The sequence below is a fragment of the Scylla paramamosain genome, chromosome 33 (genome assembly GCF_035594125.1).
Source record: "Scylla paramamosain isolate STU-SP2022 chromosome 33, ASM3559412v1, whole genome shotgun sequence".
NCBI classification, from domain to species: domain Eukaryota; kingdom Metazoa; phylum Arthropoda; class Malacostraca; order Decapoda; family Portunidae; genus Scylla; species Scylla paramamosain.
In genome coordinates this window covers 6,229,291-6,247,367 of record NC_087183.1, presented here as the reverse complement: position 1 = coordinate 6,247,367, position 18,077 = coordinate 6,229,291, and the positions used below count along the sequence as shown (strand labels likewise).

Genomic DNA, 18,077 nt, shown 5'->3' with positions numbered 1-18,077 from the left:
ATACGCATTTTTTAATAAGCTTGAATCTGTTGCTTCTCGCCCCATCCTGAATAATCTCCTAGAGGACTATTGAACATCATCCTTGTTGATTATACTACTACTACTACTACTACTACTACTACTACTACTACTACTACTACTACTACTACTACTACTACTACTGCTGCTGCTACTACTCACTATCTCTCACCACTACCTTAACCAACGCGGACGGTTATCAAATAGGGGTAGGATAGATTATCTGTGAGTACCGAGGTGGTGGTCTGTTGGTTGGTGAAGAGTTGTGGCATTGAAAAGGCGTTTCGTGTGCCTCTGTGTTACATCATGCTCGTGTAACCTTCTGTGTCTTTGCCTCTGTGTCGTGTGTTGGGCACGATGACGAGAGGAAGAGGAGCAGCAGGAGCAGGAGATTAAATAAGTGCTCTATTTTCCGCCATTAGTTGTCATCGGTCTTTCCAGAAACACACACACACACACACACACACACACACACACACACACACACACACACACACACACACACACACACACACACACACACACACACACACACACACACACACACACACACACACACACACACACCTGCACGGGCTTGTCGCTTGTTTTTTTCCAGCTAACTGCGTCGTGACTCCCTCTTCCTCTCACTATAACATCTTTCCTGGTACCTATCTTCCTCCCGCGGACTACTGACACACACACACACACACACACACACACAACACACACACACACACACACACACACACACACACACACACACACACACACACACACACACACACACACACACACACACACACACACACACACACACGTTGTCTTACCGCCTCGGGATGAAAACTATTGTGTTCACATAAGTGTGTGGTGTGTGTGTGTGTGTGTGTGTGTGTGTGTGTGTGTGTGTGTACTCCTGTTATTACCCTCCCAGTTGACAGCTTAGTACTCCCATAGCCGGAGACACGAACAAGAGTGACAGCCATATTGTTAAGCCCTTGTGGTTCATGAAGACTGTATTGAATTGCCACACATGGGCTGAATCACACTCTTCCTCGATGTTTTTATAACTGATATTGTAGAAACCTTGTTAAACTATCACAAGAATCATGAAGATACTCTTGGAAGTTGCAACAACCTCCTCTAGTGTAGTCTCTCAAGTGTTGTTGTTGTTGTTGTTGTTGTTGTTGTTCTTCTTCTTCTTCTCTGTTGTGTCCCGTTTCTATACATGGCCTGTGTTTGGGGCGAGCCTTCTCCATGTGGTTGTATTGTATGCTGCCTCGTCTATCTCCCTCTGTCTGACCTCCCTTTCAGGCAGTCCATCCACCTCTTTTTCAGTCTTCCTCTCTTTCTTCTCCATGTACTTCACCTCCCATTGTGTTCTTCCCAGCGTGGTCTCTTCCCTCGTCATAATGTAGCTGTAGCTTCTTCCTCTCTTCTACTATTTGTATGCTTCCATTTCCATTGTCTCTCTAAACATGGTCTCTTCCCGCTTCAGGATGTGGCCGTACCATCTGAGTCTCCCCTCTTTGATACTGTTACCACTTTTGTTGACCCTCTTATTCGTTTCTGACTGTCAATCGTAGAGCTAAAACAGGAACACGGGCCTGCGACCTTTCCCACCCCATCACTCGCTCTAACGGCTCAGTGAACCATATTCTGAAACATTTCTGCACGGCACCTCCACTACTTTCAGAAGGCTCTAGTTGACGTGACGCTGATTTTTAATGGTTCTACAACATTAACAGGAGAAATACCCTGCTAGTAATTTCAGAATGGGTCCAGTGACACGCGCCTCAGTACCATAGTCTGAAACCCTTCTGCGCCGCACCGCCACTACTTTCCAAAGGCTTTAGTTGAAGTGACACGAGTTTTTAAGGGCGTTTCTTTGGTTCTAGTGACAGAATAACAACATTTCTACATTGTTAACAGAGGAAACACTCTTGAGAACCCGGCTAGCCATGTCCGTGGCCTTTGGAAATAGTCGTGGTGAGAGAGCAAAGCGTTTCACAATATGGGCCATGCCACGCGCCTCAACACAACCCTTAGTGACACGAGGCAGACATCAGGACCCGTATTCTTGACACGCTTATTTCGCAAGGACTATTTTCACTGGCCACAAACAGATGATTAGTCTGGTTCTCACGGGTGCTTTCTCTCACTGATGTAGAACCTTCCTTAACACTACAACCGTGAAAACACTTTTGAAAATCCCGATATTTTCCATTAGAACATGCTGAAAGTTGTCCATCTAAGGCTTGTATTCAGAAATGCTTTGTCCTCTCACCACGATAGTTGTTAATCTGTCACTAGAATAATAAAAAAAAACCAGTGTCACGTTAATTAGAGTTCATTGAATGTAGCAGAGGTGTGTGCAGAAATGTTTCAGAATGATCCTAAGACGCCCGAACATTTGAGAATACGGGCACAGCTTGGCCAGGGTTAATAACAGAGACTGATGCTCAACCATACAGAGCGAGGTGTGTGTAACTGGTAATGATCGTAAACACTTGATTGCAATGGCTGTTGGGGAGTGAAAATATACAAGTGAGGGAATAATTATACTCGTAGTGCAGATTGGAAAGCTAATGATACAATATGAAGATTAGCTAAATGTATGAATGTAGATGTACACCTACTACTACTACTACTACTACTACTACTAATAATAATAATAATGATAATAATACTAATGATGATGATGATAATGATAATAATTTAAAGAGAGAAGTAATGTTTTTGTCTTTGAATTATCATATACTAAACTGAATATAAATATGATAAAATGAAGTAAAAACTAAGCAGAAAATCTTTGTGGCACGAGATGCAATGAAGGCGGCAGTAAAGCAGCAACAGTGACGCTTATGAGATGCATGGAGGGTAGCGTAGCAGAGCATTCTGAGACAGTGTAAGCTGGGCCCTATACTACAGTCTCTCTCTCTCTCTCTCTCTCTCTCTCTCTCTCTCTCTCTCTCTCTCTCTCTCTCTCTCTCTCTCTCTCTCTCTCTCTCTCTCTCTCTCTCTCCACTTACCTTCCCTCCCCTTCCCTTCTCTTCTGTTCCTCTACCCCCTCCCTCCCTTCTCTTCTCTTCTCTTCTCTTCTCTTTTTCCTTCCCTTCCCTTCCCTTCTCTCTCTCTCTCTCTCTCTCTCTCTCTCTCTCTCTCTCTCTCTCTCTCTCTCTCTCTCTCTCTCTCTCTCTCTCTCTCTCTCTCTCTCTCTCTCTCTCTCTCTCTCTCTCTCTCTCTCTCTCTCTCCACTTACCTTCCCTCCCCTTCCCTTCTCTTCTGTTCCTCTACCCCCTCCCTCCCTTCTCTTCTCTTCTCTTCTCTTCTCTTCTCTTTTTCCTTCCCTTCCCTTCCCTTCCCTTCCCTTCCCTTCCCTTCCCTTCCCTTCCCTCTCCTCTCCTCTCCTCTCCTCTCTCTCTCTCTCTCTCTCTCTCTCTCTCTCTCTCTCTCTCTCTCTCTCTCTCTCTCTCTCTCTCTCTCTCTCTCTCTCTCTCTCTCTCTCTCTCTCTCTCCCCGCTAGCAAGGGTGGTGGTGGGAGGGGGCAGACAGCACATGGGGACACGCGAGCACCACGGAGGCTTCCCGAGTCACCGAAAGGCTAAGCTGACGTGACTAGCACACGTGACTTGACACCCGACACTTGCCCTCCCTCCGTCACTCTCCACTCCCTCTTTCCCCTCTCCCTCTCTCCGGCCATTGCCCCTCCCCGTCCCCAAAGCTCCCGGAGATGCGTGTACTGGGGTGATTTATCATCTTCGTTCCCTTGTGTTTGGTGCTGCTTCTACATCTACTGTATTTATTTATTTATTTTTTTATTATTTTGTATTTATTTTTTACTGTTGTTGCTGCTACTATTACTACTATTACTACTGCTATTACTACTACTACTACTACTACTACTACTACTACTACTACTACTACTACTACTACTACTACTTTTAATGCTGCTCTTTTCTGGTCTTTTTCTTCTCGTCTTCGTCATCATTATCATAATTTTCCTCCTTGTCTTTGTTCTCTTCCTCTTCCCACCACCACCACCACCACCACCACCTATGCTCTACCGGTCCCCCTTTCCTCCCCTTCGGCGTTACTTTCGCACCATCCTCCTCTTCATCACCTTTGTTCTCTTCACACCACCACCACCACCACCACCACTACCACCATCACCATATAAAAACTCCCGGGCCTTGATACAGGGACACATATAGCATAACAGCGGTCGTCAGGCACATTCCATCCCTTCACATTACTGGATGAAGCCCCACCAGTCCATCACAGCGGCCTTCGGTAAAAGACCTGTGCATTTTTTCGAGGCAGCCCAGTCGCTTTGTCTTGTGCCCTTGTTCTCAGTCATTCAACAGGCTGTGGTTGAAGTTGTTGAGAAGTAGAGCAGGTGTGGAATGCATTATAGAAGTGATAAGGAGATAAAAAAAAATGAGGTTGTTTGGTCACATAGTAAGAAGGGAAGACCTGGCACCGATTAAAAGAGCCTGGAGAAGATCGAGCGGGAAGAGAGTGAGACAGAGGGATGGATTTGTGGTAGAGGTGCAAAGGATGGGAGTCACGGAGGAAGATGCAAGGGACAGAGACAACTGGAGGAGACTCGTACATGACGCCAACCCCTCTCTCTAGGGAAACGGCGGAAGAAGAGGAGTAGAAGTTATTAGGTGTATAGACCCTCCTGGTGTTTTCAAGGAGGTTTTTATAGTTGCAGTGATAGTTCAAGAAGGAGTCTGCATCATCATCATCATCATTAGGGAAAACACTCATGAGGATTCCACACTAGTCATCTTTGGTGTTTGAAAATAGTCCTATCTTAGTCAGTTTACTGGTATAGGTTATATTGGTGTTTTCAAGGGGGTCTATGATTGCAGTGATAGTTCAGTAAGGGGTCTGCATCATCATTAGGGAAAGCATGAGTGAAAGCCCCAGTGTAGTCATCTGTGTGGTGTTGCAAGGTAGTCCTGGTGTTGTGGTGGGTGTTGCAGTGGCAGGGAGTGTAGGGATGGCTTCATGTGTGGCGACGTGAAGCTTTCCTCTTGGTAACAGCGCCTCGTGTTGTCTTTTATTTGTTTATGTATTCATTCAGCTCTAGGGTTAAGTAAACAATGCTTTCCCTGACCATCTCTATTTATGGACTTTTATTTGTTTTATTTATTTATTTATTTATTTTATTTGTTTAATTATTTTTTTTGAGATTTGGGTGTTTTTTTAATTCATCTTGCGGTTATTTTTCTTGCGTATTGCTCTTATTTATTTTCTTGTTTTATTTTATTTTATTTTTAGTACGGTATTATTCTGTATTCTGTTCCCTTAATACAGGGCGTAACACGAGTTTCTGCGGATATTGCCTGAGGTTACTCAAAGTAGAAAATGTTCTATTAACACGATGGTTCTCAACCTTCTTTGCCCCATGCACCTTTTCCACCATGCCAGAATGTCATTCCCCCTCCTTTCCAAGACTGTCTGCCTCAAAAAGTGCATTCCAAATGATATGCATATAATACTGAAAATCCTTGTGATGAACGGTTTGATAGGCTGTTTGCACCAGGTAACCGATGCATACTGAATTTTGTGCCGCCCTGGGGCGCTCAAAGGCAACAAAAAGATCAATATTCTAACAGCTTGAGTTTGCCAACCTGTGGTCCCAATTCCCCCCTGAAAACATGAAATTCCTCCTCTGGGGGAATTCCCCCCGCGGTTGAGAAGTCCTGTATTAACATGTGCGTTTTAAGGCATTGTTTAACCGCGGTTGTGATATATACTCGTAAGTGTTGCCTGGCGACAGAGACACCATATCCACACATTCCACAGTACTTTAATTTGTGCAATACAGTCTGAACGTATTCATTATCACAGTCGCGGAAGGGAGCTGCGTGACTGACTAACAATCGGTTGATTTGCTGTTAGCCTCGTAGCCCTTGCTCCTTTCCACCTCCTGCCCGGGCAGGCATTGCATGGTGCCACGCAGCCTATTATTTACTTATAGTTCATTACATCCATACTACCATTGTGTAATAAATCATCTGTACGTTGCTATCACTAAACTTGTAGAAATCTTGACAGAATAATTCACAGTTTCACCAAGGGCCATACAGGTTTACGCATTACACCATGGTTACTCGCCAGGCTTGGCCTTTGTATCTGTCGCCAGGCCACGCCTGAATTTCATACCACAGCTAAGCAACTTCTCAAAATGCATATGTGCATAGAAATTTTTTGATTAGATTAGCCTCTTTCGCCTGTGACAATATCTGCAGAAACTCGTGTTACATCCTGTATGAAAAAGATAATAATTTACTCTCTCTCTCTCTCTCTCTCTCTCCTCTCTCTCTCTCTCTCTCTCTCTCTCTTCTCTCTCTCTCTCTCTCTCTCTCTCTCTCGTGTTGTACGAGCTATACTTTATTTTTTCCCAACGATTATATTATTGTTGTTGTTGTTCCTCCCTCCTCCTCCTCCCTCCTCCTCCTCCTCCTCCTCCTCCTCCTCCTCCTCCCCCTCCCCCTCCTGCTGCTGCTCCTGCCTGTTATTGCTGGTGTATTCAAGGGGGTTAAGATAGTTTCTTTAGTATTTTTTATTGGAAATTTCTCTCTCTCTCTCTCTCTCTCTCTCTCTCTCTCTCTCTCTCTCTCTCTCTCTCTCTCTCTCCTCTCTCTCTCTCTCTCTCTCTCCTCTCTTCTCTCTCTCTCTCTCTCTCTCTCTCTCTCTCTCTCTCTCTTTCCTTATCGTATTCTGCATCACGTTACAAATACCTACCTTGGAATATCGGGAATATTTCAAGGTCACGTTTGTGTTTGGTATTTCAAGGTGAAAAAATCAATGCGATATTTTTTGTTCCTCTGCGTTTTTTTTTTTTTTATTATTATTATTATCTTTATTTGTTTGTTTGTTTATTCTTTTTATCTTGCGTCCAGCACTTACCAAATCTTGACTTAGCGTAACCATGAAAGTTGAGGTCGCGTATGTTTGTCTGATATGAGATGAAAAGTTAGTTTTCTTCCTGTGTGTTGCGAAAGCGTGTTATTTTTTTTATCTTATTCATTTACTTATTTATTTTTTTTTTTTTTTGTGTGTGTGTATCGAATAAAAACTCAACTCTCACTACTAGACATTTTTTTTTCTACTAATTATTTGAAGCGTTTTTATTCGTTTATTTTTTTGTAGTACAGTCTTTAAAGTAGTTTTGAAGACTTGAAAAGAGAAACTTAATCTCTTATTCTCATTTTTTTCCAGTGTGTGCATGCAAAGATGTCTTTACGGTGTTCTCAGGCTAACAAAGGCTGGAGCAGTGAAAGGGTGTGAAATAGTCGATTTGAAGTATTGCGAATGTAATGGGCACGTCTGGGGCGCAGATAAAATGATTATGTGAGACGTATGTTCTCTCTGTGCCACGAAATATAAAAAACTTCTTTCTTTTCTTCATGTATCATATCGTTGACTTGGCCGTCTCGGAATACTGGAGTGTGTGAATGTGCGTCTTGTTTAAGATTGAAAGAAAAATGAAAAGTGACGTGTTTCCCTTTCTCCGCCTCTGTCATGGACGAATATCGCGTTTATTTTCCTTCCGTCGTTTCGAAATAGGGCACGTTAGTCAGTGGGATAGTGGAGTGGGATGAACTCGCTTGTAAACCTCTGACATGAAAAAAAAAAATACAATTTTACCCGCTCTTATTGTTATTATTATTATTATTATTATTATTATTATTAGTAGTAGTAGTAGTAGTAGTAGTAGTAGTAGTTATTGTAGTAGTAATAGTAGTAGTAGGTGTTGTTGTAGTTGTTGTTTTAGTTATAGCATCATAATCATCATATTTGTCTTTTATTTATCTAGTTTTATTTATTTAGTTTTATTTGTTTATTTTATTGTATTTTTTCTCTCTCTCTTTTCTTGGCGTCTCGGTTTCCTATTTCCACGGGCATCCCCGGCCTCACTTTCTCCTCGTGTGGCTGCGCATCGCCCTCGGCCTCGGCTTTTATCACACACACGGGAGGTTTTTGTCGCCAGTGACGCCTTAGAAAAAAACGGCACGATGAGTGATAGTTGTAACCTCCCTCAGCCGCTGGGAGTCGCGTAGGCTGCCCAGAGAGAGAGAGAGAGAGAGAGAGAGAGAGAGAGAATTTTTTTTCTCCAGTGCTGAGTGACGTCAGAGTAATGAAAAGCAAGCTGAATTATTTATAAAAAACCTGATTAAATATATTCATTAACGTTTTTTCCCTAAGTGACGTTACAAAAATTCTAATGAGTAGCATAAAAGTTAGAAAAATTCATGAACGTGGGAACAAAAAAGATGTAAACACGAGGAAGTAATAAATAAAGCGAAACGAGTCGTAAATAAATTAATCAAAGTGGGAATAAATGTTAAATTATTTTTCAGTTGTGATGTGACAAAAAATTGTAATCAGTAGCATGAGGGTCAGAGAAATTCATGAACGTGAGGATAAAAAAATGAAAACACGAATAATTGATAAGTAAAGCGAAATGAGTCGTTAATAGATTAGTGCAAGCTGGAATAAATGTTACATGCTAAGATGCACAAGTGTGAGGCGCGAGGCAGCAGCGGGTGTGCGTCACACAGCCGCATCCTCTCCGCCTCACAGCTGCCTGTGTTCTCTGTGTTGTTGGCCGGATGCTAATTCATATGATCGAAGAAAGAGTAACTTTTCCGAATAATAGCTCACTCATATCCACTTCTCAAAAGAAAACGGAAAGACAGAAAAAAAAACACATTATGCTGTTTTATATTACATAAACGCTGAGAATAATAAAAAGAAAAAAAGGAAAGAAAGAAATTCACGAGGCTGCTTGAACTGCTAAATTATTGCATGCATGCCGATGTGAAGTAAATGAATATTCAGCCATGAGCTCAAAGGAGATGTCTATTGACAAACGAGCACTGGAAAAAAAAAAAAAAAGTAAAAACAAACTGGAAAAAGATAAGAGAATGTGAGGTGTATGTAGTGCGTGGTGCAGGCTGTGTTAGAGACGGAGACCTTGGTTCATTCGTGGTCTTGAAGTGACTGATGGTAATGACGGAAAGAACTGCGCGTAAAGAATTTCCGTAATTTTCTCCCTCAGCTGTAAAATAAGTGTGGGAGCAGCAGTGCTGGCGAAGGGGGCGTTTCACGTGGAGTGTTTCCTTCCGTAGCTGCCGTCTGTGGGTCTCACATTTGCCGGAGGAATCCTTGTCGAAGCAAATTGTCTTTCGATGGCCAAACAATTGCAGTATGGCGTAGGTGAAGCTCGTGTCCTGGTATCATTACTCCATTAGTTGAGTGTTTCATTAAGAGGAGCGGTGAATATGTCGGAGGGAGGACAGCTTTACGAAGGCAACGTGCTGTCTGTAATGCCAACGCCAGTTAAGGAAGTGTGTGATGCATCATGCAGAGGCTGCCACCCTGTGCTGCTTGTCGGTAGCACAAGAAATCGTGAAAGAGCGAGAAACAAATAGCCATAAAGTATACAAATAGATAAAATCATTTGATAAATCCAAATATATTAATAAGTGAATAAAACGAAATATAAGCAATAATAACTTAGTATAATTATACACATATGTAGACTTAGTGAGCAAATAAACGTGGATGTACACGACTACATTATTACCTGCACACACGTGACGCATCTTCACCAGCACCCCCGGCATGCACCATTACACCACTCCCGTCACTCACTCCCTCCCTCACTCACTGCACTGTGCCACATGACCTTTGACGCCTGGCACTCGGCACTCCCTTCACTCACTCCCTCCCTCCTCAATTCAGTGTGCCACATGACCTCTGACGCCCGGCACTCCTTTCTCTCTCACTCCCTCCTCCCGTCAGTAAAATGTATGCTCGTAAGGTCAGCGGTATGGGAGAAGTGATCCACAAACCTGCCAGGCTAAGGTCGCCGGGAGAGTAAAAGGACCTGCCCGTGAACTAGTATTGGAGGAAGAAAGGAAGTCGACTCGAGAAAAAGTAGCTAGTAATCATTAGTAGGAACAGGAACTAAATAATAACTATATAACTTCCCCTTCAGCATTTCTAGGAAGGAAGCATGGAAGATTTAAGTCAGCGAAAGAAACCAGTATCATTTTTTCCGCGTTTGTGCGTTTAAGGAGACATGACGAGGGTGCCAAGTGTCTCGGGATGGGGGGCTGGGGCGGTGTATGGGTGTTGGATGTGGGGTATAGGAGTGTAGGGGTAAGGGGAGGCTCGTGGGAAGGTGGGGGTACCCTTTCTGTATCCTTCACCCTCACCCACATCCCTGACACACCTTGACTGCATTAATTTAGGTGGGCTTTGGTTTAGGCCTACGCAGGTGATCGGTCCTTCCTTCCTGGCCCTGGCTTCCTTCCGGAGAGAGAGAGAGAGAGAGAGAGAGAGAGAGAGAGAGAGAGAGAGAGAGAGAGAGAGAGAGAGAGAGAGAGAGAGAGAGAGAGAGAGAGAGAGAGAGAGCACAATGTAGGGCATCGCCAAGATCGGTCAGCAACCCTCACCTGATAATTGTGTATCTAGACAAGGTGATAATCATTCTAGGGAATTTATAACGCCGCCAGACCAGCAGTGCCGTCACTCAGGGCACTGCGCTGCATGGCGGGCGTGGGCGGGAATACTAGACCCGCACCTCACCTGCAATAACAGCCTCGATCTAACGTTTATTTATTTATTTATCTTGTATTTTATCTTCCTGTTGCTTAATATTCTAAGTGTATGTCGTTGTGTGACTATCGTTGTTGCGATACTCCTATATTCTTTCTCTCTCTCTCTCTCTCTCTCTCTCTCTCTCTCTCTCTCTCTCTCTCTCTCTCTCTCTCTAAACAAGTTTACAACCTTGAAACACACCTGTCTAGCTACGGTTCCTAGTGTGTGTGTGTGTGTGTGTGTGTGTGTGTGTGTGTGTGTGTGTGTGTGTGTGTGTGTGTGTGTGTGTGTGTGTGTGTGTGTGTGTGTGCGTACTACGTCAGTCAGCTCCCTCGCCAGCACTTTGTCACAGGAATAGTAATAGCAGCCATGAATCTCCTCTCGGCTTAGTTGGGTGCCGCGTGAAGTGCACGTGGTGGTTGTAGTGGTGCCGAGTGAAGCGAGCTAAAGTGGTGGCATTGGCGGCTGCGGTGGTGGTGGTGGTGGTGGTGCCTCCGCGCGGCCTGGTGCGTGTGGCATCAGTGGCGGTAGTGGTGGTGGTGTCGGGTGCTGGGGCGGCTGACCAGTGCATATAAACCCGCGTCGTTGTCCTTGTGAGTCATAATGTCCTCTGCCGGACAGCGCGACACATCACCACGGCCTGTCTGCCTCAGCTGTGACAAGTGGTAGAGTTGTGGCTGCATAGCTGTCTTCTGCGTGACCGTCCGTGTGTTCTTTACTTCACCGCACCGAGAAGTGCATTAAAGGTGTGAATCGGCAGCGGAGTACTTGCGTGTTTGTCAGTGTGTGTGTGTGTGTGTGTCGCAGTGACGAGACCTGCTACGTAACTGTCCTAAAGTGCCCTGTAGAGGGGAAAATTATCCCTCCATCCTGTCTATTCGCCCCGTGTGACTGTTGCGTTTCAGTAGCTGACGCTACTTGCTTGCTCACCTCACATCATTCAGCCACGTCACGTCTCTCTCTCTCTTTCATGTTGTACGTGCATATATGGTAACTCTTACCTACCACATAACTGCATATACGGTTTTAATCTCATTCACACTTGTTTCTACGCACTCAGCCACGTCATGCCTCTCTCCATTCTTGTTGTACGTGCATGTATGTTAACTCGTATCCACCATATAACTGCATTTATGTTTTTCACCTCATCCACACTTAGTTTCTATGCATTTTACTTCCATTTATGAAATTTTACATTAAACAAACAACTTTGTATATCTACCAGGTGCACATTTTCCTCATCGCATTCACACGGTTTTTCTGCATATCATTTACGTAGTTATATGGAAATTAAGCATCAAACATGTGTATCAATAATCTTTTTCTTCTCTTTCACAGGAGAGCGGCAGAATAAGAGCATCAGGCACCACGGAGGGGAAGAGAAGAGGCCTGGGAAGTGTTGGCGTCAGTGAGATTCAGATACAGCACGATCGCCCTTCATTAGGAACGGAGCCACGCAGGGAAGAGACTAAATAATCCCGTACACAAAGAAACCCACCAGAGAGCAAGAAACCCACAGGACTGATTAGATAAATAAAACCTGACGAATCAGCTGCAGAGGTTTGTACGTGGAATTAAAAGGAAAAGTAGTGCCATAAAGTACAAAAAAAAAAAAAAAAAAAAAAAAAGGACAAGGAAGAGTCCGTGAAAGTACTCAGGTTCAAAGCAAGTGTTTGAGGTACTCCAAGTGGAAGACCTTAAACATTGGTACCGTTTAGTTTCGAAGAAGAAGAAGAAGAAGAAGAAAAAAAAAAAAAACAGAAGAGGAGATAAAGTCGAAAAGACCGCACCAGATTCTAGTCCACAGCACGTCTAATCTTCAGCGGGATGGGTCGCTACACAGGGAAGAAATGTCGCCTGCTCACGATGTTCGCCATGACCACCAGCTTCTTCTTGGTGGAGCTGGTGGTGGGTTACATCACCAATTCCATGGCGCTCGTGGCGGACAGCTTTCACATGCTGAGCGACGTGTTAGCTCTCGTCATAGCCTTCCTTAGTGTCAAGGTGAGAAATGTTTGTTTGACTGTATGTGCGTCTCGCTGAATTGTTTGTCTTGTGTGTTTTGGTAGAGTCTTGCTGGCTCAGGTGAATCCGTCTTGTGTTTACACCAGAAGGTCACCCTGAACCTGCCCCCGCACTGGTACACTGAACTTGAAACTCAAAACAATGTAATACCTGTGCTTCTACATTAAAGAGACGGGGAGGGGGGTACATCGCATCAACCACTCACAAACATGCATGAAAAAAATGAATGAATGAATTGAGATGTTTAAGAGATTGTGCTCGTGTATTGTGAGACATTTAATACTGTTTACCTGATACATCTTCGTCATTGATCACCTTTTATATTCAATAGTTATCTTAATCTTCACCTTCCCTTGCCTGTAGATGTCGCCCAAGAAGTGGAGCAAGAACACCTTCGGCTGGGCGCGCGCTGAAGTGCTGGGAGCCCTCGTTAACAGTGTCTTCCTGTTGGCACTTTGCTTCTCCATATTTGTCGAGTCATTAAAAAGGTGAGCTACTCACTGACTGAGCATCATTATCATTTCTAGGTTGATTATGCATATCTGCTGTAAATTTGAGTCCGACATTATTAGTGAAAGCTACAATATTCCTGTTCATCTTGTGTTTGTAAACATTGTGTATTGTAAATTTACTTATAATTTTGCACAGATTAAATTGCTTACAGCAGCTTAATAGCAAAACTTTAAATAGTTAAGACTTAAGTGCAAGGTCTGGCAAGGTCTGACAAGCATCTTACTGTTCCCCACAGGTTATATGAGACAGAGGAGCTGCACAACCCACAGATGATCCTGATAGTGGGGGTCATAGGCCTCATAATTAACCTAGTAGGCCTAGTGCTTTTCCATGGTAAGCGAGGCTCAAGTTAACTTTTCTCTCCCTGCCACACAAATACTTCCAAAGCATTCATTGTTTTCTAATTTCATAAATCTTTCATTTATTTTTGATTGCCAAATAAAATTCTTGACATTGCTTCTAAAGGTAATAATTTTCACTGATAAAACTGCATAGCAAGAAATGAGATATGGATCTCAACTTCCAAAATGAAAGATGGCAGTATTGAAATTTCAAATAACAATTCCTCAAGACTGATTCCAAGCATCCTTATTCTCATCCACTATAGAACATGGCCATGGCCACAGCCATGGAGGCCACGGCCACTCCCATGAGAACAAACTGTCCACCATAAACACTCTAGTGGCCACAGACGACAATGAGAATGACGAGCGCTTCACCCCACCCCCGCCCAGCATCCTGCCGGGCTCCCAGAAGTCTGAGGGCAACAAGAGTGCCTCTCAGATGAACATGAGAGGCGTGTTTCTCCATGTGCTCTCTGATGCCATGGGTGAGTGACAGGCTTCTCATTCATAGCTCCACAGTCTCTTAGCAGCCTACTAGTGTTGCTGAGTATAAATTTAATCCAGTCATAACATGTAAACTCATACCTCACTAAAATAATATCAGCTTAGATGATTCTACATTATTTTTTTTATTTTGTTACATATGTAGCTGTTGTCCACTCAGTTTATACTATTCTATGTTCCTTATAATCTTAATGTGCTAGTGTTGGTGTTATAACTTGGTTATGTAACCAATACATTTAAAAGGAAATAAATGTATATGTAGGAGCAGCAGTATTTGTGTACAAATTTATTTATCAAAGCTTGATGGTGTATCTTTTCTGCTCAGGCTCTGTGGTGGTGATCATCAGTGCACTGGTGGTGTGGCTCACTGACTGGCAGTACTCAGCATACATTGACCCAGCCCTTTCCCTGTGCCTGGTGACTCTCATCACTGTGAGCACCTGGCCGCTGCTCAAGGTGTCAGCTCTCATCCTTCTGCAGACTGTTCCCACGCATATTCAGGTGAGGTTCTTTGACCAACAAAAAGGATTACTGGAAAGTAGTTCATGAAAATATCAGGAAAGGAGTCCATGAAAATACCAGTCTTGCTGAGAGGGTAACAGCTGACTGATTGTGTTCCTCTTTCAGGTTGATGGGATCCAGAAGCAGCTGCTCAATGTGGATGGAGTGTTGGCTGTGCACGAGTTCCATGTGTGGCAGCTGGCGGGTGAGAGGATCATTGCCTCAGCCCACATCAGGTTTGTGTGCTGGCAGATGTGCATGAACACACCACCACCATCCCCCACATATGAGTAGGGAGCCCTACACATCCCTGCAAGGGACACTGCACTGAAACTGCCATCATGTTAATCAGCCTATACACAACTTTCATTCTTGCCATGCTTCTGTATTATGGTTTCATCACACACACACACATACTGGGAGGTGCTCTGAACTTCATCACTTGGACATATCTGCTCTATATAAACATCACACATCCTTAGAAAACACAAAGCTGAGATAATTCCACATAGTACATTTTATTGATAATGAACTACAGTACCACTGTTGTCTCAGTCATATTACATATTTATGTGCAAGGGTAATCCTGAGAGAGGGATGAAGAAATAGCCAAGGAAGTGTTGATTCACAGAGGCATAAGCATCCAGGATGGTGGCAGTGAGAGTTATACACACGTGTAACACTGTAGTGTGTCTTGTCCTGCAGGTGCCGCAACCTGAAGGACTACATGGTACTGGCGGAAAAGATCAAAAAGATGTTCCACGAAGAGGGCATCCACTCCACCACCATCCAGCCAGAGTTTGTGGAGTTTGAGGATGACGATGCTTCTGCTTCCCTCGACTCAACTGAGGACTGCATCCTTGACTGCCCATCCAAGGACAAGGAAGGCTGTGTGGCCAACACCTGCTGTGGTCCCTCAAAACAGGTAACGAGCGTCCCCAGGACACTGAGCACCTCCATCCCAGAGGCCAATGGGGTTGTGGGTGTTCAATTTCAACGCAAATCTTCTCTCAGCCTGCCAGACATAACAAGGCGCTCTGCTTCTCCCCTTGAGGGTGTACCTTCCAACTGGACCAGTCCTGTTATCACTAATCTACCTTCTGGCACTTCTGAAAAACTTCCAAGCACACACACTAGCTCACCTGTGGTGCTTTCCATACAGGGCCTAGATCAGACCCTTCCTCAGGGTGGCAGGGAGCTGGAAGGCTCAACATGTAGTGAAAAGCAAAATGGGGCACCTGGAAAACAAGGAAACGGCAAGTCCCACTCGGATGGTAATATCGTCAATCAGCACCACAGGACAGCTAGTGTGCCTCCTTCGCACCCAGACTCACACACAGTTGTTATAGACGATGCACATATGGATGAGCCTCAGTAGATTGAGCACTTTGCACCTAGCTTCTGCTGTATATTATTAGATCATTGCATGGAACTAACAATGTGGCATTTAATGCCAGTATCTCATTGTAATGAGGGTACCTGAGAATTAGTTTTAAGTGTTTTCTCTGCTGCCTTGCTTGAAAGGTAGAGGCTGGCTGCAAAATGAAGCAGGGTTAAGAGTTGATTATGGAATTACCAAGTGGATGAAACTCTGTATTCACGTCAATGCAACTTGGCATGACAAGGCTGATATTATTTTGAACATTATTTAATAATTCTACATGAATACATGAACAACATGACATTAAAGTGTGGTGCAATGGCATTGACTTCATGAATAGGATGACTTGACAGTTAAAGATGAGTATTTTTACAGTATTGTATACATATTTGTATAGATTTTATCTGCTCCCATTACTTATGTAATCTTATTTGTATGAAATATCCTGCCAAAGTTTGCCTTAAAACTTGCTTAGCCTACCTATTTTAGTGTTAGTTTTGAATTCCTGTTATTTAAAGAAACTTTACACTTATTTGTAATTTTTATGAATTATTTATAATGAGCTGCTCTGTCATCATATTGATGGCATTATTCTTTGGTGCAAGAGCCTTTGGTTGGTATTTGCATGTTGAGCATCACCAAGTGGGCAGTGCAACATGCATTCCTGCAGCCTTCAGAGTGCACCACTGCTTGCTTGCATACTATTTCCTTTCAGCATCTACCATCAAAGAATGTGTATACATACAAGCTATGATATTTCTTATGGCCAGTGTATATAATGCTTGCTGTTTGTTAACTTACTGTGTCATTAGACCATACTTAAGTTCTTGGTCACACTTTCCTTTTAGCATAGTTGACCACCAATAAAGACATATCTGCTAAGATCTCCACATGATTGTGCTAGTCTAGCTCTTATGTATATGGACTTTCAATTTGCCTCTGCACTTCCTTCAGACCAACGTCTGAGGGTGTATTTGGTAGTAGGAAATGCCTCGGCTGATAGCAGATGCATTGGTTAGAAAACAATTGGGGGAGGGATGAGGCTGTTACTGGTCAGATATGAAACTTGTGAAAGATATGAGCAAGTCTAAAATCAGAGGATACCATGGTGAGTATGTATATACTCATGTTTTGTGTGTTGAGATGTGGAGTAGGAAGTGACTCCCCTTGTGTAACTCCCACTCCTGTATCTGGGGAAGGCATCACACCACCACCAGAAGGGCAGCTCAGCCACTCACTCTGCATGCAGCACCCAGCTGGGCTGGCACAGATTCTCATTATCAGGCCTCTGGAATCTCCTTGCAGAAAATCATGCAGAACTAAATCTGCAAATTCTGCATTCTACTGTTATCATAAGGCATAGGCTGTTGTCACCATAAGTGGGATAGGTGATGGATCTGTTTACTTCCCAAGCTAAGAAAATCATCTGTTTCTTTATAATTATTAAAAAAAACAGCACTTGTTATGCAGTGAGGTGAAGGGTTGAGCAATACTTTGCTTCAGCAATATGTTGTCAGGCATTGGCAGCTGCATCCACCATTGGCACCACTCCATGCTATCATCATTCTAGAAGATAACTTGAGATTTCATCTGATAGAACAAGGCCACAAATAAATGCTGAATTCTGTGCCTGACTCAGACCCTGTAGAAGTAGATAGGCATGTGTAGCCGTGTACACTATGAGGGGAAGTGGTTTGTCAGTGTGGCCCACCTTATTAGGTCCTGTTCCCCTAAATAAAAAAAGAATACCACCCATACTATTCAAAATAGTAGTTTTGAGAATTGTTTGTGAATTATTATTAACATTGTCAGGTCTGTCCATCTGTCTCACTTTTCACAGCTGAAAATTATGGGTAAATTAACAAAATTCTAAAATTTTAAACTTAATCAAAACTTCCCTGGCATGCCAGATATGTTCTTGCTTCCTCCAATACTACCCAGGCAGTTTGTGTATGCAGCAAATGGTGTGCCGATGTGTTCTGTTTCTGTGAGCAGCAGTCTCCAACACTTTCTATGCAGCATTAGTAAGAGGAATTTTTTTAATATTTTTTAATGAGCGTGAGATCCAAGCATCAAATAAAAAACCTGAAGTGTAGTGATAGTAATGGTCTGTTGATAAGTAAGGAAACAGCTGGAATAAAAGTTAGAAGACAGCATAATGAAATGTACAAAAAGGTGGCAGA

At 43.4% G+C, this 18,077-nt stretch overlaps 1 protein-coding gene across 4 annotated transcripts in view; it reads left to right on the top strand.

The window, feature by feature from the left end:
- LOC135089560 (proton-coupled zinc antiporter SLC30A1-like) overlaps nt 1–18,077 on the top strand; it is a 75,542-nt gene that overhangs the window by 44,940 nt on the left and 12,525 nt on the right. For 2 of the 4 annotated variants that reach the window (XM_063985260.1, XM_063985259.1), the window contains exons 2-8: nt 11,965–12,630; nt 13,015–13,139; nt 13,400–13,497; nt 13,772–13,993; nt 14,338–14,513; nt 14,640–14,749; nt 15,219–16,813. In XM_063985260.1, coding sequence (XP_063841330.1) covers nt 12,454–12,630; nt 13,015–13,139; nt 13,400–13,497; nt 13,772–13,993; nt 14,338–14,513; nt 14,640–14,749; nt 15,219–15,891 — 1,581 coding nt within the window. In that variant the 5' untranslated portion in view covers nt 11,965–12,453 and the 3' untranslated portion in view covers nt 15,892–16,813. Of the gene's footprint in view, nt 1–11,072; nt 11,373–11,964; nt 12,631–13,014; nt 13,140–13,399; nt 13,498–13,771; nt 13,994–14,337; nt 14,514–14,639; nt 14,750–15,218; nt 16,814–18,077 lie in introns of those variants that run through there. The other 2 variants (XM_063985261.1, XM_063985258.1) reach the window with 2 other exon arrangements.